This window comes from Pleurodeles waltl, chromosome 3_1, assembly GCF_031143425.1.
Source record: "Pleurodeles waltl isolate 20211129_DDA chromosome 3_1, aPleWal1.hap1.20221129, whole genome shotgun sequence".
Lineage (NCBI taxonomy): Eukaryota > Metazoa > Chordata > Amphibia > Caudata > Salamandridae > Pleurodeles > Pleurodeles waltl.
This window is the reverse complement of record NC_090440.1, coordinates 401,662,267-401,688,409: the sequence shown is the minus strand read 5'-3', so window position 1 is coordinate 401,688,409 and position 26,143 is coordinate 401,662,267. Positions and strand designations below refer to the sequence as shown.

Below are 26,143 nucleotides of genomic sequence, written 5' to 3'. Positions count from 1 at the left end.
TTAGCCAAGGGTCGCTCCCCTGGAGAGTCAAATTTATTTTAGGCCACTGATCAGCCTATTTTTATTAGGCCAATCTGCCCCCAAAAGGGGCAGAAACCACTAGGCACCATTGATTTTTATTTTTTTAACATTTTCACAAATGGGGAACGTCCCCTTAGACAAGGCAGCCCCTTGGGCAAGGGTCGCTCACCATGGGGGCACATTACTGTTGCCATTTTTTCCCCCTTTGGGGACAGATCGGCCCATTTTTGTAAGGCCTATCTTCCCCCAAGGGGGGAAGAAAGCCCACCAGAGACCAGGGAAGATTTTTTCTCATAAAAGAGGGTGGGAGTATGGCCATACCCCCACCCCAGATAAATGGGGACAAAGTTGTTCTGCACACCGGTGGGCAGATGGGGCAATTACCCCCGATCCACTCCCTGGGGGAGCAGAAAGCCTTCTAGATGCCAGGGAATTAAAAAAATAATAATAATGGGGTGGTAGCTACCAACCAGCATTGGCATGGTTGTGCCCCCACCCCAACTGAAGGGGGTAACAGCCTTTCAGTTCTACACCGCACACTAAAACATCGTATCCCACGGCAAGCAAGAGGACATTTGATTATTTTGGGTTTTGGTTGTACATTTGGGTCATGAGAGCTTGGCTAACTCAAAATCGTCCCACTTGGAATGGTGAGGGCTGCACTTTTTAGACTTTGGGACGCTGCCATCTAGAAAAATCTACAGAGCCTAGACACATCTGAAAACTAAACATCTGGGTGAGTCAGGGTGGTGTGCTTCACGTGCATTCCGCACCATTTTCTTACCCACAATGCCCTGCAAATCTCCAACTTTGCTTGAAATCACACATTTTTCCCACATTTTTGTGATGGAACCTTCCGGAATCTGCAGGAATCCACAAAATTCCTACCACCTAGTATTGTAGCATCTATACCGATAAAAAAGTCTGCCTCACTTTTCAGTCTAAAAACATTTCTTTTTTCAAACTGCCCTTTTAGACCCGCTTTGGTTCCCCCTCATTTTCGACAGCTCTTCCCTGTCACAGGCACTTGGCCCACCTACACAGGTATCATTTTTACCAGGAGACTGAGGGGGAACGTTGAGTGGTAGGACATTTGTGCCGGTGTGGTGATCCCACACAGAAATGTGGGGGAAATGTGATTTTGTTTTGTAGCTAAATTTGAGGTTTGCTGAGGATTCTGGGTAAGAAAACACTGGGGGATCCATGCAATTTCACCTCCCTGGACTGACTTGGGTATATAGTTTTCAGAAATGTTTGGGTTTGGTAGGTTTCCCTAGATGGCTGCTGAGCCAAGGACCCTAAATGCAGGTGCCCCCCACAGCTAAGCAGTTTGCCAAATAACAGGTCAGTTTTCTTTGGGAAAATGTGATTTGTCCATGTTGGATTTTGGGACATTTCCTGTTGCGGGCACTAGGCCTACCCACACAAGTGAGGTACCATTTTTATAAAGAGACCTGGGGGAACGCTGGGTAGATGGAAGTTTTTGGCTCCTCTCAGATTCCAAAACTTTGCAGCACCGAAATATGAGGGAAAAGTTATCATTTATTTTATTGCCAAATTTTGAGGTTTGCAAAGGATTCTGGGTAACAGAACCTGGTGAGAGCCCCACAAGTCATCCCCTAGTTTTTGAAAAATGCATGTTTGGTAGGTTTCCCTAGGTGCCGGCTGAGCTAGAGGCCAAAATCCACAACTAGGCACTTTGCAAAAAGCACGTCAGATTTTAATGTAAAAATGTGATGTGTCCATGTTGCGTTTCCTGTTGCGGGCATTAGGCCAACCCACACAAGTGAGGTACCAGTTTTATCGGGAGTCTTGGGGGAACACAGAATAGCAGAACAGGTGTTTAATGTCCCTTGTCTTTCTCTACATGTTTACCCTTCCAAATGTGACACAGTGTGTAAAAAAGACATTTCTTTGGGAAATTCCCTGTAATTCACATGCTAATATGGGAACCCCTGAATTCAGAGATGTGCAAATAACCACTGCTTCTCAACACCTTATCGTGTGCCCATTTTGGAAATACAAAGGTTTCCTTGATACCTATTTTTCACTCTTTATATTTCACCAAATTAATTTCTGTATAACCGGTAGACAATGAAAACCCATAGCAAGTTGCAGCAACTTTATTGGCTGTGGTTACATAGGGTCCTTAATGAACCTGCATGCCCTATATTTCCCCGCAACTAGAAGAGTCCATCAGACGTAATGGTATATTGCTTTCAAAAATCTGAAATTGCAGGTAAAAGTTACAGAGTAAAACATGGAGAAAAATGGCTGTTTTTTTTTTTCACCTCAGTTTTTTATTTTGTTTTATTTCAGCTGTTCTTTTCTGTAGGAAAACCTTGCAGGATCTACACAAATGACCCCTTGCTGAATTCAGAATTGTGGCTGCGTTTTAGAAATGGTTTTACACCCATTTTTGTCACTAACTAGAAGGAGGCTAAAAACACAAAAAATAGTTTAAAAAATTGTGTTGACAAATTTGGTTTTCTGATTCAAGTCTGCCTGTTCCTAAAAGCTGGGAAGATGGTGATTTTAGCACTGCAAACCTTGGTTGATGCCATTTTCAGGGAAAAAACCACAAGCCTTCTTCTGCAGCCCTTTTTTCCAATAAAAAAAAAACTCAATTTTTGCTGTTTTTTGGCTAATTTCTTGGTGTCCTCCAGGGGAACCCACAAACTCTGGGTACCTCTAGAATCCCTAGGATGTTGGGGAAAAAGGATGCAAATTTGGCGTGGTTAACTCCTGTGGACAAAACGTTATGAGAGCCTAAGCGCGAACTGCTCCATACAGCCAAGAAAAGGCCTCGCACCTGAGGGGGAAAAGGCCTGGCAGCGAAGGGGTTAAAGGGGCAAGCCTAGTAGCTAATATTTTTGCACAAATCTTCATGTCAGTATTATTCAGAAAAATAGGCCTATGATAACCCCTGTCCTCTGACGGCTTGTCGTTTTAAAAAAGACAGCAATGTTGGTAAGCTTTTCCAGATGGCAGAGCCTTAATATTTGGCAGCAAACTTTTCCAAAAACCCTGATCTAAAAGGCACAGGCTTGCTACTAACTCCAAATAGATAGCCGACTCCCCCGGGTCTCTAGCTAGAGTTGTTCGGGCACACCACACTGCTAGTTCCCTTATTTGGTGGTGCAGCCTAATAAACTACAAGGTGATTCCATATACAAACGCCTTCATGACGTCTCACACAACCTGTGGGGGGGGGGGGTGGAAAGGTGGCGAGCTTACAGCTCTGCTGTGAGCGCTGTCCCCCAAGGTGCCTGAAATCCACCCCACCGCCTGCTGCTCACCTTCTGGCAACAGACTGTTACTTCTTGATTCGAGGGCAAAATCAGATGTGGAAATAGTTTGGGAGGGTGCTCTGTGATAGCCTGGCTTCCCTCTGGCATTTTCGATTCCCTTGACCGCTCTCTTCAGTGTCACAAGTGCTATGGCACCTTCCAGGATGGGGGGCGGGGAGGGGCCTTTCTAAGTGGAAACAAATTTAGCCGAGGCCTAGCGCTCTGCAATCAGCTCATAGCAGGGATGGGTCCTGTTTCTAAAGTTGGCCACCCTATCTTGAAGTTACGCCAGTCTGACAGTGTTGCCAGTATATTGCAAGCACGGAGGATGGGCAAGTTTCCTGTGATGTCACCAATTGCAGAACTTTTAATGGACATGGTTCAAGCTGGGGAGGAGGTTTCATCCTCTGTCGGTCTCTCTGCAGCACCCTTCAACAAGTGAATCAATTGCTCTCTCATCTACACCAATTACCACGCAACAAAGTCACTGTCCAGATCCCCTTGACGTCCATTCTGATTCCTCTGATTCATCTGTCTCTCATGCTGCTGACGTGGAGTTGGTACAGAGTTTGGTGTCTGAGTCTTCCATTATTGCTGAGGGGGCTGCTGAGAGGGCGAAGGGGGCTACTGAGGCGGAGACAGCACGACAACAGTCGCAGCTGCGTCGCTCTGATGCATCACTTATGTAGGGGTCAGACCCCAGACATTGTGGCCTTCTGGTTACATCAGTTGCCTCAGCTGACTCTGGTAATGCGCCTGTTCAAACAGATACCGAGATTACAGAGGGAAACATTCGGAGACCTAGTGCTGCACTTAATCTGGCTGAGGGGTCCCAGGAGAAACGAGGAAAGCAACTGTCTCAAAAAGGCCGAGGTAAAACTAAAAGAAGCAGTAAAGTTCAAGGAAGTTTTTGGCATGGTAACCCAGCTGCCTCCCACACCAAAAGTAATCCTAAAGACAGTCCCTTGCGGAATTGTGTTACTTCTAAGGGGTTGGAAGGGTCCTGGAATCTCAGCTGGCTACTGAGAGTCTGCCAAGCACCACTATAGTCAATGGCGTGGTCCACCTTCTGAGTGGGCATGTTGCTCTAATACTCCTTTCAGCCCTGAAGCTAACCTGACTCAGAGAAAAGATCTTAATACCCTGGCAGTACCCCACCAGGTCACCCTACACCTGCTGTATTACCCACCACTCCTGTCATAGTCAGTGTCTGAACCATCATTAACCACAGTCATACAACTTATGCAAGTTCAGCAATCGGAGGCACTGCAACACAATGCCCAAGGTAGAGGTGATAATCAGTTGTTGCAGCAGTCCTTGGTTGAGGTGACTGGGAAGCTCACAGCACTTACTACACGGATGGCTGAGCTTCAGCTGCAAGTTGCAGGTGCAAGAGAGGGAGGAATGACCTCAGTTAGGAGAATTAGAGATCATGAGAGCAAACTAGCAGTGGTCCGTTCCAAGATTGATGTCTTGGAGAATCATCAACGCTGCAATATCTTGAGGATCTTTGGAATATCTGAAGGAAGGGAAGGGATCGATTCACTGCAGTTCATTGTCAGGCTGTTCATGAAGGCGTTCCTGGACCTGATAGATTAGGATATGGACTCCCATATTCAGCTTGTACACTGTCTTCCTCTAACTCGGAGTTCTTCCAATACTAATTAAGCACACCCTAACCCAATTCTGAGATTTGTGGTTAACTTTTTACTACGGCAGCCGATCTCTTTGAAAACACCTCCTGCTGCCCCTGTTATCACTTAATGTCAGTTTTTGCGTGATTTGATTTCTGCAAACTCACAATGGATCAGCGATGGAATTTAAATCTGATTATTGATTCACTGAAAGCAGTCAGAGCACAAGTCTTTCTTCAAGAACCTGCTAGACTTAAGATTATTAAGGACGGTCGGACACAATTTTGCTATACTATGTCAGATACTGCACAGGTTTTTATTCAGTTGTGGAGACCATCCCCTCCTACTTGATTTAAAACAACAAAGGCCTGATTATTACTGTTTCTAGATCTTGCCCAAAGCTCGATCTTGTGCTTGAATTTGTGTATTTTTTTATTTTTTCTTCTTCTTGGTTATGGGTAGAGAGATGTGGAGGTGGGAAGGGTACCAGGGCTGAGACTTTGTAGTGCTGTCCTTCCAACTGACACCCCAGGGGAGGGATGTTTTTTCCCCAGATATGGGGGGGAATTCCTGGGGGTGGGTATTGTGCTTTAATTATGTCTCATACTCAGGTATTTTGTTTTGGAGAGTGGGTGTTGTATTTGACGGCTAAGTGGGGAAAATGAGTTGGAATGGTCACACATTCTTATTGAGGTACCTAGCTATGACATATGCTAGTTTTTGGGATATGATTACAGGATCATTACAGTGAGTATCAACGGTTTGCTCCAATGGATGGGTTGATAATTATGTGTTGGAATGTTGCTGGCCTTAATCGTCCACTTAAGGGACAACTAGTACAGGAAGAGATAGCGCTGTACAAACCACAGAACCATCTGTTTAACAGAATCATCTGGCATATAAGGATTTTTGACCAGTGAAACATGTAGGCTACAAGACCATCATAAGCACTTCTCAGTCAGTTTCTATTTGGGGGGTTTGCCATATTGTCTGCTAGGCATGTTGAGGTTAAGGTTCTTAAAACTACTGCTGATCCAAGGGGGAGATGAGCTATTGCTCATTTTTGTTATGTACGGTGTAAAATACGGCGTCTGCACAATATATGGAAGAGATTCTGATGATCTGAGGTTGTATGATCAGCTCTGTTTAGAATTGCTTGACGAGGAGGGGAATCTAATACTAATGGACAATTTCAATTGTAAAACGAATTGTGGGATGAACACCACTAATCATTCCGCTTATCATCGCATGGTTAAGACAAGGACATCCATTTTAGAAATCACCTGATTACATGGTCTGATTGATGTATGGAGGGCTCTCTATCCCACTAGACCAGGTTATACTTGTTACTCTTCCCTTCACAAGCAATACTTTAGTTTGATATGATCTTTGCTGGGTCACTGTTTGTTCAAGGGGCTAAAACAGAAGTCTGCCCTAAGATTACTTCTGACAATAATCCAGTACTGCTCACAATGTGACTGCTGGCCGAAGGGAAAGTCACCATTTCACGTTTCCTCGTCACATCCCCTTCAGCCCTGCTTATCAAACCTATTTGGGCTACTCATGTAGTTTTTAATGTGCCATGCTTTTTAATATTACTATATGTGAAGGAGAGAGGTATAAATTAACATCTAACCAAGAACTCAGATTGCAGGCAGCCACTGTGTTACAATGTCACTTAAACTCTTTATAACAACAATTTCACAAATGAGACAAAAAATAAATTGCCATCTAACTGGGCAGTCGAATTTCAGGTAAAATAAATAGCTGGTATTTAAATTTAATATGAAGATTAAATAAGGGTGTGGCTTGTGCTTGAGAGCGATGGCAGCCTGATCTCTCGGCCTCCGCACTCCATCATCTGTCGTCAGGCAGCCAGCCCGTCCAATCTGACAACGGAAGCATGATATTGTAGGTGGAGTACCCCAAAACATCTAAAATACTTCTGGCGACAAGAACCGCCATCGTGACCAGTGGCAAGTTTGAGCTTTCCTTTACCGGATCCTGGACAGTGGCAAGCACCACTCCAATTTAGCTCTACAGCTTCAAGCACATCCAGCTTCAACATCGGAGACAGTCTCTTCCCACTGACTGCTGACCAACCCACCAGGTCAGCAAAGAGGCCAGCGACCATCCACCCAAACGATGCTTGCAGGCTTTTACGGACCGCCGCATTATAACATCTGTGGTGTGCGACAGATCAGATAAGTGCTACAGATCTGCCACACGCCTGCTGCTGAGTATGCCAGCACGGTGCGAGCCCACAACGCATCTCAAAGTCATCAGCCATGCACCTTTTAGCTCCCAAAAATAATAAAAGACCTCGCAGCTCTTAAAAATGTATTTCCAACTGTTTGCTATAAGGTGTTCCATTGAGACCAACCACATTCCTGCAGGCCCTTGGTCATCCCCTACCCAACTGGCTTTTCTGCATCACTACTCTGAGTTGGAATTCGACTCCTATGCTTACCTGGCAGTTTCAGCATACCTCTTCACCTGCTCATGGGGCGGATCATACTTTTCTCACCACCCTCACAAGAATTACACAGTTTTGTTTACCTGTTTACCGAACTCCATCAGCATAGCCTGAACCTAAAATGGTGGCTACCACACTGATCATTTTCTAAAAGGACAACTACCCTACACACTTCTGGGGTCACTGACTCCTGTCAGAACAGATTTACTTCAGCAACTGTTAAGCACACCAACTTCTGGGCGCTCTTCACCCATCACACGGGCCTACTCCAACGCCTGGCCACAAAAACGCAACTACTATCCATCTTGCCTGCATTGTATTGTCTGTTTCATAGACCAGTGGCTGTACTACGCTGTGCCACGCTGCCTCCTCCCTCTGGCTGCACACACCTCAGCTCTCCTCAGATCGCTATCTTAGGTGTATTACAGGCGCATACTACCTTATACAAGTTCAAACTCTTCTACAGTGCCTAAGTGACCAAAGAAACTCAAGAAACTGTCCCCTAACGCATAAACTGGTGGGTCATTGACCTTGGTCATATCCTCAGTCATATCCGTCTCTTGTTTCAGGAAGGACGTTTGCTCTGTTATTTCCTACCTTCATCTCGACAAATATTCCTTATTGCCGCATAGTGTCATCCTCTACTGTACTTAGTGAGCTCTTGTCTGTAAACCACACAGAGGGACTTAAACTGCACTATCTTTTTACCTCTATTCCCTCACGGCAGCCACATCTTCTTACCTTCTAGACTCTGCAAAGTTACATTATAAAGATGTTTATTGGTCCTTTCTATTACCTGCCTAAACAATTATCTATCTTGTTATACATGTAACGTGATAAACATCGGACGTTTTTGTTCTCCTGGGGCAGAAATTTGGTGTTCCACATGTTGCACTCATGTTATAGTACAGAAAGTAATTAATGGTCCATTTTACTACACAACCAACTCATATATGCTCCTGTTTACACCTACCACATTTCACGCAATAAGTGACTCCAGTGACTGGTCTTAATGCACCGAATAACCAACTATAATGCTCACATACCTGCGCTTTATGCCATGACTTATTTTGATAGTTGACCTTTTGCTGCTCCACGACTACATATCAAATAGACTCGACAATCAATATTTACATGCTTATTTGCTTACACCTTGCTTGCGATTTACTGACTTACCTGGGCATTCTACACCACCCACAAGATGACGTTGTGATAGCCGCCTTTGAGGCTCGGCCCTCTCGTGACTTACCTCGATCCTAATCTAGACAGGGAGGGGAAGTGCAGAGTTCACACACTTCAAGGTATGAGTGATGGGTGGCATTTCCTCCGGGGTTTTGTTTCACTCATTTTTATCTTTCTTGCTTTTTTTCCCCTCTGACTGCCTCTCCGAATGTTCCCCCTGACTCTTATACAATACCAATACTCATCACTATTAATGACAGGTCTGCTAGGTACCTACATAAGTTACAGATGTGTTCATCTCACTACTTTGAAATCACATCACAACATACAATTAGAAACCCAGACCACCACAAGATCCTGCTCCAATACCTCATGTCTATTCTATAGCACAGATTTATCTCACATCAATACCCTGTACCCCCTCAATCTACATGCCAAAATAGAGCATACCTACAGCATAATATTAATACACCACATCTTCACACACTTTCTACCAAACACATACCTTAGTTTAAAATCTGTCCTCTTCTTGCTCCCCGACATCTACTCGTGCACAACCATGCCTCTACACCACTATACATGGCAGAACTGAGAATTCTCACACTAAATGTTAAAGGCCTCTCACACCCAGTAAAACGCAAAACATTGTGGATTACTATAATTAACTGAAAGGGAATATAATCTTATTTCAAGAAACCCATATTGAGACCACAAAGGTTGCCAGATTCTGTTGCCATTGGGTTGCCAATACTCTAATTTCCCCAACTGTAGAGGAAAAAAACAGAGTTACCACCATATTCACCGGGAAATCAGAAGCCAGTATTCTCTCGCACTCACATGACCACCAGGGACTATTGTTGAATACCAGGATTTCAGCAAAAAATAGAGATATATGCCCCAAAAGGCAATTCAGTTGCATTCTGGAATGAACAAGACAAAAGTCCCTCAGAAATCCCAGAAAACATCAACATCATCATAGGCGGGGATTTTATTCTGCCAGTGGTTGGCCTCCTAGACAGACTCTCCTCACATAAATTCTTAGGAAGCAGGTCCCACAAACAAATGGTACTGTGCTGCAAAAACGATAACCTGTCTGATATCTGGATACTATGTAACCCTTCTGGTAGTGAATATACATTTTACTCGCTTCCCCGCCACATGTTAAATAGAATTGACTACATTCTAGTGGACAAATCTCTTGTTCCCCTAGTGCACAGTCCTAAAACGGAACCCATAATAATTGGTGAACATGAATGTATATCACTTGACCTCGATCTTTCCGTAACCCAACTCCCACCCAAACTATGACGCCTTAATGACGCACTATTGGAAAACAAACTCTCCAAAATCAAGGTCAGAGAATAAATACAGCAATTCATGAAAGAAAACAGAGGTAACAATACTTCAGACCAGATGGGATGCTTTGAAAGCATGCCTTAGAGATGCTTGATGACCCCCCCCTACAACCAGAAGCAAATCCTTGAACAAGATCAAACGAATCTATCAGACTCTCATCTAGCTCATAAGACATCCCTAAACTTCGCAAATTACAATATGAATATGACCAAATGTTAAGCAAAAGAGCGCAGAAATTGGTGGACATTGCTAATGCGGAGAAGCCAATCAACAGAAATAGAGCCAGAAAGGCCCCAGCAAACTACCTAAAATGCTTTAAAACAAAACAACCATCTTGGCCATTAGAAACAGCACCGGTGTAACAGTCACCTCACCACAAAAAATCCTATAGTTCTTTCATAAACTTTTCTCCAAACTATATACTCCAAGTACAGAAATTAACTCAAAAGATTGCTCGTCTGATCTCAGCTCCTGCATCCTCCCTTCACTTCCGCAGAAGATAGATCCCTCCTCAATGACCCAATCACTACTAAAGAAAACATCTCTGCCATCAAATCTCTCACATCAGGGAAGGCCCTGGACCCTGAAGGCTACTCAGTAAAGTTCTACAAAACCTACGCTGACCTACTGTCCGACCCTCTCCTAGCCCTCTTTCAATCATACACTTACACTGGACACATATCAGGGGCGCCTCTCAAGCAACAATAGTTGTTGTACTGGAATAAGGCAGAGACACCCTGTTTTGCTATACTTCAGACTGAGAGAAGACAAAATTAAAGGAATGCCAACAATGCAGTACTCTTAGTCTGAGCAATGACTTTAATAAGGCACTTCTCAAGGTTCGTACAGGGAAAGCGTTTGTCAAATGCAGCAACACAAGTACACTTCTGAAAATAATCACAGCATTAGAATAATAATGATCATACAAGCAAACAAACAAAATACACTGCTTCAACCATGGATAATATATCTATATATAGTGATGATATATTCATGCACAATGCAAAGCTGATAATAAGAATAAAAAATACATCACCATGGGGCTTGACAGTGACATCATCTCTTTGCCAGCTTCAAGTCGTGAACCCAAACAACCATGAAAAAGAGAGAACTACCCACAATGGGATCCGAGCAAGGCGTCCCCTCCCTGAAATGAGTTCTATCTAACCCCTGTCATCAAGCTTCGCTCATATATACTTTAAACAAGTTGGAGAGAAACTCTCCCCTCCAATACAGTAACTTGTTGTTCAAATGCCGGCTGTACCAGGTCAGTGTTGAAAGAGCACGGTTAGAGATTGGCCACATCCCAAGGTGCGCTCCCAAGACCGAACAGTTCCTTGCTGTACCTTAAACATTCTCTGGTACATCCTTATCTCCCCCTCACTCCTCCATGTTATGTCCCTGCCTTGGTGAGAAAGAAAGCGAGAGGAGTGGAAAACATGTTGCATAAGTTGTGCGTGGAAAAATACCTTCACCACCAATATGACAGTTTTTGAAGCTAAGCACAAAATGGAGTCAGTGGTCAAGCTTGAGCTGGGGATAAAATACAGATAGCATTACGCACCCTAAATGTCAGCAATTTCAGACCAATCTAATTGATCAGTATCAATTGTAAATTATACGACAAAGCACCAACGTGGAGACTGGAGAAGGTGATACAAAAACTTATTTCTCTGTCCCAGACAGGATTCCTGAAGAACAGACTTGCTGCTGATAATATTCGGGTCCTCTAGCATGCACTAAAAAGAACACGATCACTGCTTACACCAACCGACACAATAGCTCTGAGTGCATAAAAAAGCCTTTGATAAAGTTCCTAGGACTTTCCTGCATGAGGAATTAAGCAAATACAACCTCGGGAAGTCATTTATCAATATGGTCATAGCTCTTTACACGGAACCATTAGCGAGAGTGAAGATAAACGGTCACTTATCTGACACATTCCAGCTAGCCCAGGGAAGTAGACAGGGATGCCCTCCTTCTCTGCTTCTGTTTCTTCTAGTCATTAAACCCCTCCTGCCCTTCTTAAAATACATCAGCATCAAAGGTATACCATTACATTCAGGTAGACAACATTTCGCGGCCTCTGCTTAATGTCCACAGGTTGACAAAACCCTAAACAAACTGCTTCTCTAACTCTACCTTAGCTTCCTTCTGGTACAACCATAAAATTAAGCTGGAAGGAAGAACTGTGTTCTGGGATAAATAGGCCAAAAGGGGGATTCAACTCTGTTGGAGAACTGGGTACAGCTTCAAACCCTATTTCCTTTGCTTGCCTAAGCAGTCACTAGGACCTCACACTGATCGAGTTCTATAACTAAAAATCAAATCCGCCATTATGAAGTTACAAATACCTCCTACCCCCTATCTCCCCGGAACGTGAGTAACTTTAAAAGGCTAGGCCACTCAGTGTTGTGTATCTATAAATTGCTTGACCCTCCGAGACTACATCTTCTCAAAAACCTGAAAAATAAATGGTCCCCATTTATAACAGAACTCTTTTCTCATTTCTCAGATACCACCTGAAACAGAATTTGGCACTCCCCCTTTCTTGCCAAAATGACACCGGCAATTGCAGTCTAGATTTTGGGCAATACACAAAACATATTGGACACCATCCAGACTACACAAATCGGAAATCTTACCATCAGACAAATGCTAGCGATGTGAGGAATCACCCTCTTCACATGCAAAATTGTACACCCACTATTGACCAAAATCCACCAAACGATCTTTAACATAGTTAAGGTCCAGCTCCCACCATAATTTTTGACCTAGACCTTAGGAGTGGCAGCACATCCGTCCTCCATGGTCCCCCCCCCTTCACGACTCGCTACTAATAGATTTAATGCTAGCCCTTGGTGCAAAAATGGTCCTAACAGAATTGAAGGCTCCTAAAGAAATAATATTTAATAAATGGTGGAACATCTTTTGCTCTTCCAGAAGCGTGGATAACATAATTTATAAGCAATTAGCACATCTCAGACGTACTCCCTATGGAACGCACTTGGCTTATACCGCCAAAAACGCACCCTCCTTAACGCCCATTTACACTTCATATCAATAATTTCTACTGCCTACAGGATCAACATACAGTTTCAATATGTTCCTAGCAGATCGCCCTATTTGACCAGAGTATGCTGACCATTCCCCTCGACTTCCACTTCCCTACCCCTGTCTATTATCTCTCTGATTTAGCACCTTATTTCCCCCTCATCTCTATCTCCTCTATGTCCATACACCTCGGGCACAGACGGGGCCCTCAGATCTCATACCACATGGCACCCCACGCTTGGCTCTCCACCACTTGAGTAGAGTCCACCCAACACACAAAACAATTGTACCTTTAGAAATTGTTGCCATATCTGTACTATACTTTGCATGTTTGACAGTGGCTCTGTAGTTTGACTCTGCAAGCCGCCACATGATGATGTATACTGCCCCCTGTTATGTACATTGATCACCTAATCTTTATCTGGCTACTTTTCCATTTTTCAATAAAATTGTTTGAACAAAAAAAAAATACATGAACATAAATAAAATACAGCACAGTTTAAACCATATGTGTCACTGACGAGAAAGGCACTTTTTTAGGGAGAAGTGAACAGGTGCACAGATTTTGTGCAGTCTGTTATACAGGGAGTGCAGAATTATTAGGCAAATGAGTATTTTGACCACATCATCCTCTTTATGCATGTTGTCTTACTCCAAGCTGTATAGGCTCGAAAGCCTACTACCAATTAAGCATATTAGGTGATGTGCATCTCTGTAATGAGAAGGGGTGTGGTCTAATGACATCAACACCCTATATCAGGTGTGCATAATTATTAGGCAACTTCCTTTCCTTTGGCAAAATGGGTCAAAAGAAGGACTTGACAGGCTCAGAAAAGTCAAAAATAGTGAGATATCTTGCAGAGGGATGCAGCACTCTTAAAATTGCAAAGCTTCTGAAGCGTGATCATCGAACAATCAAGCGTTTCATTCAAAATAGTCAACAGGGTCGCAAGAAGCGTGTGGAAAAACCAAGGCGCAAAATAACTGCCCATGAACTGAGAAAAGTCAAGCGTGCAGCTGCCACGATGCCACTTGCCACCAGTTTGGCCATATTTCAGAGCTGCAACATCACTGGAGTGCCCAAAAGCACAAGGTGTGCAATACTCAGAGACATGGCCAAGGTAAGAAAGGCTGAAAGACGACCACCACTGAACAAGACACACAAGCTGAAACGTCAAGACTGGGCCAAGAAATATCTCAAGACTGATTTTTCTAAGGTTTTATGGACTGATGAAATCAGAGTGAGTCTTGATGGGCCAGATGGATGGGCCCGTGGCTGGATTGGTAAAGGGCAGAGAGCTCCAGTCCGACTCAGACGCCAGCAAGGTGGAGGTGGAGTACTGGTTTGGGCTGGTATCATCAAAGATGAGCTTGTGGGGCCTTTTCGGGTTGAGGATGGAGTCAAGCTCAACTCCCAGTCCTACTGCCAGTTCCTGGAAGACACCTTCTTCAAGCAGTGGTACAGGAAGAAGTCTGCATCCTTCAAGAAAAACATGATTTTCATGCAGGACAATGCTCCATCACACGCGTCCAAGTACTCCACAGCGTGGCTGGCAAGAAAGGGTATAAAAGAAGGAAATCTAATGACATGGCCTCCTTGTTCACCTGATCTGAACCCCATTGAGAACCTGTGGTCCATCATCAAATGTGAGATTTACAAGGAGGGAAAACAGTACACCTCTCTGAACAGTGTCTGGGAGGCTGTGGTTGCTGCTGCACGCAATGTTGATGGTGAACAGATCAAAACACTGACAGAATCCATGGATGGCAGGCTTTTGAGTGTCCTTGCAAAGAAAGGTGGCTATATTGGTCACTGATTTGTTTTTGTTTTGTTTTTGAATGTCAGAAATGTATATTTGTGAATGTTGAGATGTTATATTGGTTTCACTGGTAATAATAAATAATTGAAATGGGTATATATATTTTTTTGTTAAGTTGCCTAATAATTATGCACAGTAATAGTCACCTGCACACACAGATATCCCCCTAACATAGCTAAAACTAAAAACAAACTACAAACTACTTCCAAAAATATTCAGCTTTGATATTAATGAGTTTTTTGGGTTCATTGAGAACATGGTTGTTGTTCAATAATAAAATTAATCCTCAAAAATACTACTTGCCTAATAATTCTGCACTCCCTGTAGTGGAGGCATCCAGTGGTGCTGGTGAGGACAAAACGAGTAAGTCGACATGGCACTCCCCTCAGGGTGCCATGCCAACCTCACACTGCCTATGCAGTATAGATAAGTCACCCCTCTAGCAGGCCTTACAGCCCTAAGGCAGGGTGCACTATCCCATAGGTGAGGGCACCAGTGCATGAGCACTGTGCCCCTACAGTGTCTAAGCAAAACCTTAGACATTGTAAGTGCAGGGTAGCCATAAGAGTATATGGTCTGGGAGTCTGTCAAACACGAACTCCACAGCACCATAATGGCTACACTGAAAACTGGGAAGTTTGGTATCAAACTTCTCAGCACAATAAATGCACACGGATGCCAGTGTACATTTTATTGTAACATACACCGCAGAGGGCACCTTAGAGGTGCCCCCTGAAACCTTAACCAACTACCCGTGTAGGCTGACTAGTTTTAGCAGCCTGCCACACTCGAGACATGTTGCTGGCCACATTGGGAGAGTGCCTTTATCACTCTGTGGCTAGTAACAAAGCCTGCACTGGGTGGAGATGCTTATCACCTCCCCCTTGCAGGAGCTGTAACACCTGGCGGTGAGCCTCAAAGGCTCACCCCCTTTGTTACAGCACCACAGGGCATTCCAGCTAGTGGAGTTGCCCGCCCCCTCTGGCCACAGCCCCACTTTTGGCGGCAAGGCCGAAGGAGATAATGAGAAAAACAAGGAGGAGTCACTGACCAGTCAGGACAGCCCCTAAGGCAACCTGAGCTGAAGTCACTCTGACTTTTAGGAATCCTCCATCTTGCAGATGGAGGATCCCCCCAATAGGGATAGGAATGTGACCCTTTCCCCTTGGGAGGAGGCACAAAGAGGGTGTAGCCACCATCAGGGCTAGTAGCCATTGGCTACTGCCCTCCCTGACCTAAACACCCCCCTAAATTCTGTATTTAGGGGCTCCCCTGAACCTAGGAACTCAGATTCCTGCAACCTAAGAAGAAGACTGCTGAGCAGAAAAACCCTGCAGAGAAGACGGTGACACCAACTGCTTTGGCCCCAGCTCTACCGGCCTGTCTCCCCCCCCCTTCTGAAGAAACTGCTCCAGTGACGCTTTCCCCAGGACCAGCGACCTCTGAATCCTCAGAGGACTGCCCTGCTCTAGAAGGACCAAGAAACTCCCGAGAACAGCGGCCCTGTTCACCAAAGACTGCAACTTTGCTTCCAAAGAAGCAACTTCAAGACAACTGCGTTTCCCGCCAGAAGCGTGAGACTTGCAACTCTGCACCCGACGCCCCCGGCTCGACTTGTGGAGAACAAACACTTCAGGGAGGACTCCCCGGCGACTACGAGACCGTGAGTAGCCAGAGTTGCCCCCCCTGAGCCCCCACAGCGACGCCTGCAGAGGGAATCCCGAGGCTCCCCAAGACCGCGACTGCCTGACTCCCAGATCCCGACGCCTGGAAAAGACTCTGCACCCGCAGCCCCCAAGACCTGAAAGATCGGAACTCCAGTGCAGGAGTGACCCCCAGGAGGCCCTCTCCCTTGCCCAGGTGGTGGCTACCCCGAGGAGCCCCCCCTTGCCTGCCTGCATCACTGAAGAGACTCCTTGGTCTCCCTTTGATTCCAATTGAAAACCCGACGTGTGTTGGCACACTGCACCCGGCCGCCCCGTGCTGCTGAGGGTGTACTTCCTGTGCTAACTTGTGTCCCCCCCGGTGCCCTACAAAACCCCCCTGGTCTGCCCTCCGAAGACGCGGGTACTTACCTGCTGGCAGACTGGAACCGGGGCACCCCCTTCTCCATTGAAGCCTATGCGTTTTGGGCACCACTTTGAACTCTGCACCTGAGCGGCCCTGAGCTGCTGGTGTGGTAACTTTGGGGTTGCTCTGAACCCCCAACGGTGGGCTACCTTGGACCCAAACTTGAAACCCCGTAGGTGGTTTACTTACCTACAAAAACTAACAAATACTTACCTCCCCCAGGAACTGTTGAAAATTGCACTGTCTAGTTTTAAAATAGCTATATGTGTTTTATTTGAAAAGTATATATGCTATTGTGATTATTCAAAGTTCCTAAAGTACTTACCTGCAATACCTTTCATTTGAGATATTAAATGTAAAATTTGAACCTGTGGTTCTTAAAAATAAACTAAGAAAATATATTTTTCTATACAAAAACCTATTGGCCTGAAATTGTCTCTGAGTGTGTGTTCCTCATTTATTGCCTGTGTGTATGTACAACAAATGCTTAACACTACTCCTTTGATAAGCCTACTGCTCGACCACACTACCACAAAATAGAGCATTAGTGTTATCTCTTTTTGCCACTATCTTACCTCTAAGGGGAACCCTTGGACTCTGTGCATACTATTCCTTACTTTGAAATAGTGCATACAGAGCCAACTTTCTACAGCATGGAAGTAAACGGATCCATAGAGGGAACTAATTTATGTTTTTTGGAAAGAGGCCCAATCCAAAAATCAGAGTTACTTACGCTATCTGCATCTTTGTCTGAATCAGTGTCATCAATGTCCTCATCCATATCTTTAATATTTGAAATCACAATCCTATGAGCATAGATTAAGTGTTTTGTTTTGGACTTACTTTTAGTGCCCAGAGTTTTCCCCTCCTGACTAGGAGGCCTGTGAGGAACTTCGTCCTTCATCCTGTGTGAGGAAGACTCACTGTCCAAAAGCACAGAATTTAAATTAGCTTGTATACTTTGAGAAGCCTCCATGGCTTTGCGCTTTCTGCTTTCCCCCGCAGATAGGGCAAGATTGGATTGTGATATAAACGATGACACAGTATTTTCAAATTGTTTAGAAACTTTACTCATTGAGGCTGTCACAGCCTTTGCTACAGAGGAATGTATAAATGTAATTACATTGTTTTGGAAATCCTCTTTGCTGTCATTATTTTCCTCAAAGAACAAGGAAACATCTATTTTGAAAATGAATGAGGCAAAAAACTAATAAATAAGGGGTTAAAGCACAAAGGAAGAGAAGGGAGCAGGTTCCAGGACTGAGTGACTGGTAGCAATATTGAAAACTTCCACCCAGGCGTGAGGAGGCTGTTAAAGCCATGCCGCCTGGTGAGAGAAAACTCTGAGCGAAGCGGTAAACTGACTGCCACGACCAAGAGGAAAGAGACAGCCATGCCGTGTTTGTTTAAAAGAAGCAGACCACTACGCGCGATTGACTAAAGTGGCGTCTAAAGAGAAAAATGCATGGTAAGCAGCGCACAAGGATTTGTGCCGACGAAGACGGTCTGAAAGGGAGAGGGGCCCGAAAGGACCGAGGGATGCAGCCGAGGATAGTAAAACGTCTGGCAGGAGATGGAAACTACAAAAATTATCAATAAAATACAACCATGTGAAGTAATATCGACATAAGCATGAAACACAATTACGTATAAGAAAAGATATACTTATCTTGCCTGCGAGCAGCAAGAAAAGAGGGCTGCTTGCAGTCAAGTTAGGTATTCTATTCGTGCTACGCATATTTGATTGGTCCATTGTATAGTTACTTTTTTCCCATTGGCAGCACGTTTGCTAGCCTTTTGGGATTGGTTAATTTTTCTTGACTGTGGCTGCTGTTAAAATAAAGCAGGAAAAAAAAACATAATAAGAGCCTTGGGTCTTGACATAAAATTGCCTTTACATAGATAGTTTTAAGCAAAGAAAACACTGAGTAACATATAAAATGCTGCAGGGTGTTGGAACAATAACAAGGAAGCATTTCATTTGATTCAAGCTTGGCCATTCAAGTTAGTAACTTGATTACCAATGCCATCATTTATTACAAAAACTTTTGACTACATGGAGCAATGAAAAAAAGCTGTTCTCATTTGAAGGATAGGATCTTCAGAATTTAGATGTACTCTAGTACTAACCATACATTTCCTTTGTACCTTAATCTCTTTGAGTTCATTTTTATGTTGTGGCTCGCATGCATCCTTGGTGAATGACTTTGGCCATCTTAGTTTTTTTCATGTGAATTGGTCATCAGGGCTATTGAACATGTCTGCATGTGTATGCAATGAATCCTTTCATGCACCTCTAAATGCATCCCCGATTCAAATGTGTATTGAACCCTTTTACAAGGTAGATTTCAATATAAGGAATGTCAGAAAGAGAGAATCCTTTTGCAAATAAACATATTTGGTAATCCAGTTGGACAATGAAAACTCTTGAGCTAGTGATCCCACTTCCTAATAGCATGGAGCTTAGGTAGATTAAGGAGTCTTGTTGCCTGTGATCTAGTTTTAAATTTGATGTGAAGCCAAATCGTTTGTGTTCTATCTGATCTCTAGTTGTTTGGGCTAGATCTGCCTGATCCAGTTCACAAGATGGTGCATAGACACATGAGTAAATCAATATGCTTTTCATATAAGATCCTAAAATGAACTGGTGGAATTAAGTGATCAAGTAAGTTATTATGTTTATCTAAAAGTAATAATCGGTAACTGAAGTACTTTTCGAGGAAGCATACAGGACTGGAAAATGTTTTAAGGATTACCATCAGTACGAATATTTAGGAGCCCTGTTGAAATATCGTAGAATTACAGTTTTTTTTTTTTTTGTGTTCAGGTGTCTATTTTAAAACCTTTAATTCACTTGGTGATTTGTAAGATGCTGTAGATTGCAGGGCCCTGTGGCTATACTGACAGGTCCCAAGTATTTTCAGATGGGGGGTCATACCTTTAATCCATGTGAATTCCTAGTCTAATTGCGACTCTCCTCATTGTGCTAATTGGACGGGTTGATTGTTAAGGGAGCTGGAAAGTCATTTGCTCCAGTAGCCTTAAGGACAGGTCTAGATTTAATACAAACATCAGAGTTAAGTTTAGGTTTGCAATGGTTGTAAGCTAAAGAGTGATGGTAGGGGTTAGATTTAGATTTTGGCTCATTATGCAGGTTATATATAAAGATTAGATTTACAGTAAAAGTTACAGTTAGGTTTAGAGCAATGAAAAGGCTTATACATATAGTGTTATGATTGGGGTTACAGTCGCTTTCAGTATTTGTCAGAAAACAATGGTTCAAAAATGATTTCTTTTGCAGAGGATTTCATTCCCACAGTTGAAAACTAGAATATTCATTTTTGAGGCTGTGTTGTTAGTAATTTTCTGTTAAGATGTTTTTCTGTTATCTTAAGTTCTGGTGTTACAAAAACCTGTTGCTTTTCCAATGAATACCCGGTAAAACACATTTATATTTACATATGCAGACTTTCAGTCAGCCCACTTCATGCTTTGTTCTGTTGTAGTGCCATATGCATTTTCCTTTGCCTGCTAAAGCTTATAGCTTGGGGGGGGGGGGCGAGGGGTCAGTGAGCCTACCCCGGCTAGTGGCTTCCTTTTATGTGGATGATGCCTTACTATGCTAGCATAGTGTTATCACCCACACAGAAAATAGTCCCCTTCAATGCCAGGAAATGTTTTTGTATTTACTTTTTATCTTTTTGAGGCCCCAGCAGCTCCCCAGACATTCCTATTAGGCCCTTAATTCTGCTGGCAGGGCACTGCATCCCATTCGGCACTGCAAGTATCTCCCATCTTTAAAATCATTCAAGGATAGCCACCTTTACCCACTAAAATGATTATTTCATGTTTTTTGTCATACAAAAACATTCAAAGATGACCTTGCTTGTGCATGCATGCCATCACATGTGCACCTATCTCTGTGCTTTTTTATAAAACATGATTACACAAGCCATTCCAGGATGGAAGACCATGCGGGCAAAGCATGCATGTGCAGGTACTGGCAGCAATCATTGAATGCTTTCACAGTTAAATTTCACCTACAAAAATTGAAAAGAAAACAACCGCTGTCAAAACCAAAAGGCCTGCAGCCAGTGCCAGATCTGTTGGCTTGACCAGTGGTTGTTTGTTATGAAATAGATTCAGTTTTTCTGGTGCCAGTATATTTTTCCCATAAACATTTAATTCTTTAATTATTGTATAATGTATAGGTCACATCCACTAATTGTGGCATAACTTCAATTAAGCGCAAGGATGATAACTGAGCCATCAGTGGAATAAAACATATCACTGCTTTTCATTTTTAGTGATCCAAAGACTCGTTTCTCATCTCGTCAAATACACGTTTTAATTCTCGACAAACAAATGTGAAAAGTTGTTCTAGGATCACCATCACTCTGGACATGATCACAAACATATTAGGGCATAATTAATAGTAGCTGTCCTCTTGAATGTCCTACGTGTAGATTGTCCAAGTGAAAGTAAAATAAAATTATCAATCAGATGATTTAGCCATCCTCCCAGTAAAGAGAAAATCATTGCCGTTGTTCCTCAGATTTCAGTACCTAACCATCCTAAATTGGGATACCTGAGAATTTTCAAAAGTTACTTTTAAGTTGGCAATTGCTGAATCAAGAAATCTAACAGTGAATCACATCATTGGCTTTGACCCATTTATTATACATGAATCCTTTGATAAAATTGATAGCTGTGCTTTTGTATTTTTTTTGGTTTAATGAAATATTTTCAGTGTTTCACTAGAGATTTGTTAGTTTTTGCCCATAGACATTATATCCAGTGGCAGAAACGTTGGGGCAGCTGGCTTCAAAGCGTCAGAGTTGTGAGAGTGCTCCATTAATGAAGTAGTATAGTGGCCTGGGTGTTTACTTTCACTCACATAATCAGCAGTTAGCTCCATCTTTCGCTGCACAAGCAGCAAAAATGGTGTAAAATGGCTTTGAGAAAAATACATGGGCTACGTTTTCCATTGCACATAGAGCAAGAATTTTCCAGAAAGGTTCTTCTCCAGATAAAATCTTTATTCAATACAACTCATCGTTCTAGTGCATATGTGTAGTTTTATTGTGCAAGTGGTTTGCTGAAATTTTCGACTATAGTTAATATATTTAATAGAAATTATTTATTATGTCTTGATTTTTTAGATTTTTTGAACTATTTGAACATTATGATGGCTATAAAACGGGAAAATTAAAACTGAAGAAGCCAGAACAGCTTCAGGTATGATTTCAAAGTATTATTTTTTAGAGTGTGCTTGATGAAACAGTGTAGGAATGAAGAAGGTAATTGATGAAGACTTCTGAATTATGCTATTGTCCCTACAGCTACATTTACAGAATGTGTAAGGGGGTGCAAACAAGAAGGGTCTGAAGAAGATATTAGATTTTATTCCTCACGTTGTTACATGTTTAATGGCAGGATGATCCCGAGCACGGAATGGAAAATACCCTCCTACATTTACTAAGCCCCCGTGGAACTTCCACATAATCTTGAATGAGAATACCTAGGGCAGAAAGAGAACTCACTATTGGGCACCCATTTCAGGACCAGTATGTGTTATGGGGGAAAATTCATATTTTGTTAATGCATGAATAACACAAAAGACATTCTTCAATAATTAATACGTTTGTACCATGTGTTAATGTAAATACACATTCTTTGCACACTCCTTGCATCTAGCGTAGGTAATGGATGTTTTCAATTCATTTTACTTCAAAGAATTCTTGGGTCTCAAGATATCCAGTGAGTCCTCCCTTAGCCCAAAATCCATGAAGAAAAACACTCCATCTCATATTGTCTTTTTTTTTCTCACTTGGATTCGGATGTTCTCGCTTCAAGACAGTTGACACTCTGTGTCCTTCGGTGCTGAACGAGTGACAGACAAACGTTCTTCAGCATTGCTCAGGTTAGCGCACAGCTCCTCCAGGAGTGGGTCCCAGCTGGCTGCTATGCAGTATTTATGAAGGCACTTGGTGTCTTTGCGGTGCAATGCCTGACTCTCAGCCTGCGCCCAAGGCTCCATGGAGAGCGCCCAAGCGGAAAGAGCAGTGGGTTGGGGCGACTTCCACCAATGAGTGATCTGCCACTTGGAAAGGAGGAGCGCCAAGTCTGTAAACCATGTCATTGCTTTTTTTTTTTTTTTTAAAGTTTAACTTATAGGGCCCAATAGGCACACCTCCTAGGTATGTAAGGTTTGGTGTCCCATGGAGCACATCAGGTTAGGTGTAATTCTAAGCCACTATTGAGAGAGTGATGAGCATGCTCAGAACTTATTAAGGAAGTCAGCATTAGGTCTATGACAGTGGGGGCAATGAGTGTCTGTATGGTCAAAGTAGCGATTTAATTTGCGAGCGGTGAGGTAAGCCATGTGCAATACTTAGTATTGAATAAACCTGAAACAGGCATTTCGGGACAGCACTGCGGGGTATGCCAGGAAAATTCCCTGTCTGTACAGGTGTGACCTAATTCAGTGTCCCAGTGTTGCCGCAATGTAGTTAGTGGCACTGTAGCATGTGTTGGCAGAGAATCAACTAACCATTGCATCAGGTGGTGGCCCTCGCCCATTATTTGAAGATATTTGATTGTTCCTGTCGTAGGTCGTTCCAGCACTCCCTTAGTAAATGATTGATTAGAATTGTATAATAAATAACAGCCCCCAAGGGGAGGTCGGTCTCTTCTCTAAGCTCCTCCATGGAGACGATCACTCTGTCTTGATATGGGTCTCCCAAGGTATGGAGCCCCGCATCCTGCCAGTGACCCAGTTCTCACTGGGAACTCACAGTGGTGCCCCACAGCGTGCCAAGGAATGGCTTTGCAGGAGCATAGGGTGCTACCGATCTGATCTACAGAAGCAGCGATATGCCACCTTTATCATGGGAGAGCAGGGCAGCTGCACCCTGGAGTGTGGTTGGAACAGGTGTAGTATGCAAGCGAGATTCCACAGAGAAGAGGCAGAAGCAGGGTTGTCAAGTTGGTGGCCTGCCAGCCACCTGGCCACCCACTGCAGTTGAGAGGCCAGGTAGTGGTACTGAAAATTCGGCACGCCTAGGCCACCCTGGTGGTGCGTAGCATCCCTCAAAGACGCCGATGGAGCATTCAAGAGAGCGGAAGAAGAGTTTGGTAAGGTATATGGGTAGGTTGGCAAAGTAGTGCAGAAGACGTGTGTAAAGAAATGGCTCCCTGTTGCAGTTACCCCCCACTTTTTGCCTGATACTGATGCTGACTTGACTGAGAAGTGTGCTGGGACCCTGCTAACCAGGCCCCAGCACCAGTGTTCTTTCACCTAAAATGTAGCATTGTTTCCACAATTGGCACAACCCTGGCACCTAGGTAAGTCCCTTGTAACTGGTACCAAGGGCCCTGATGCCAGGGAAGGTCTCTAAGGGCTGCAGCATGTCTTATGCCACCATAGGGACCCCTCACTCAGCACAGACACACTGCTTACCAGCTTGTGTGTGCTGGTGGGGAGAAAATGACTAAGTCGACATGGCACTCCCCTCAGGGTGCCATGCCAACCTCACACTGTCTATGGCATAGGTAAGTCACCCCTCTAACAGGCCTTACAGCCCTAAGGCAGGGTGCACTATACCACAGGTGAGGGCATAGGTGCATGAGCACTATGCCCCTACAGTATCTAAGCAAAACCTTAGACATTGTAAGTGCAGGGTAGCCATAAGAGTATATGTGCTGGGAGTCTGTCAAAAACAAACTCCGCAGCTCCATAATGGCTACACTGAATACTGGGAAGTTTGGTATCAAACTTCTCAGAATACTAAACCCACACTGATGCCAGTGTTGGATTTATTAAAAAATGCACACAGAGGGCATCTTAGAGATGCCCTTGTATGTTACCCAATTGTTCAGTGCAGGACTGACTGGTCTGTGCCAGCCTGCTGCTGAGAGACGAGTTTCTGACCCCATGCGGTGAGAGCCTTTGTGCTCTCTGAGGACAGAAAGAAAGCCTTCTCTGGGTGGAGGTGCTTCACACCTCCCCCCTGCAGGAACTGTAACACCTAGCAGTGAGCCTCAAAGGCTCAGACTTCGTGTTACAATGCCCCAGGGCACTCCAGCTAGTGGAGATGCCCGCCCCCTGGACACAGCCCCCACTTTTGGCGGCAAGTCCAGGAGAGATAATGACAAAAACAAGGAGGAGTCACTGGCCAGTCAGGACAGCCCCTAAGGTGTCCTGACCTGAGGTGACTCTGACTTTTAGAAATCCTCCATCTTGCAGATGGAGGATTCCCCCAATTGGATTAGGGATGTGCCCCCCTCCCCTCAGGGAGGAGGCACAAAGAGGGTGTAGCCACCCTCAGGGCTAGTAGCCATTTGCTACTAACCCCCCCAGACCTAAACACACCCCTAAATTCAGTATTTAGGGGCTCCCAAGAACCTAGGAACTCAGATTCCTGCAACCTAAGAAGAAGAGGACTGCTAAGCTGAAAAACCCTGCAGAGAAGACGGAGACACCAACTGCTTTGGCCCCAGCCCTACCGGCCTGTCTCCCCACTTCTAAAAGACACTGCTCCAGCGACGCTTTCCCCAGGACCAGCGACCTCTGAATCCTCAGAGGATTGCCCTGCTCTAGAAGGACCATGAAACTCCAGAGGACAGCGGCTCTGTTCACCCAAGACTGCAACTTTGTTTCCAAAGAAGCAACTTCAAGACAACTGTGTTTCCCGCCGGAAGCGTGAGACTTGCTACTCTGCACCCGACGCCCCCGGCTCGACTTGTGGAGAAACAACACTTCAGGGAGGACTCCCTGGCGACTACGAGACTGTGAGTAGCCAGAGTTGCCCCCCCCCTGAGCCCCCACAGCGACGCCTGCAGAGGGAATCCCGAGGCTCCCCCTGACTGCGACTGCCTGACTCCCAGATCCCGACGCCTGGAAAAGACTCTGCACCCGCAGCCCCCAGGACCTGAAAGATCAGAACTCCAGTGCAGGAGTGACCCCCAGGAGGCCCTCTCCCTGGCCCAGGTGGTGGCTACCCCGAGGAGCCCCTCCCCTTGCCTGCCTGCATCGCTGAAGAGGCCCTTTGGTCTCCCATTGATTTCAATGACAAACCCGACGCGTGTTTGCACACTGCACCAGGCCGCCCCCGTGCTGCTGAGGGTGTACTTCCTGTGCTAACTTGTGTCCCCCCCGGTGCCCTACAAAACTCCCCTGGTCTGCCCTCCGAAGACGCGGTTACTTACCTGCTGGCAGACTGGAACCGGGGCACCCCC

The 26,143-nt window shown here is 44.4% G+C and overlaps 1 protein-coding gene across 15 annotated transcripts in view; it reads left to right on the top strand.

The window, feature by feature from the left end:
- The window catches only part of PPIP5K1 (diphosphoinositol pentakisphosphate kinase 1), a 1,126,642-nt gene that overhangs the window by 394,694 nt on the left and 705,805 nt on the right, over nt 1–26,143 (top strand). For all 15 annotated transcript variants that reach the window (XM_069222621.1, XM_069222618.1, XM_069222612.1 and 12 more), the window contains one exon: nt 22,066–22,141. In XM_069222621.1, the coding sequence (XP_069078722.1) occupies nt 22,066–22,141 (76 nt within the window). The remainder of the gene's footprint in view (nt 1–22,065; nt 22,142–26,143) is intronic.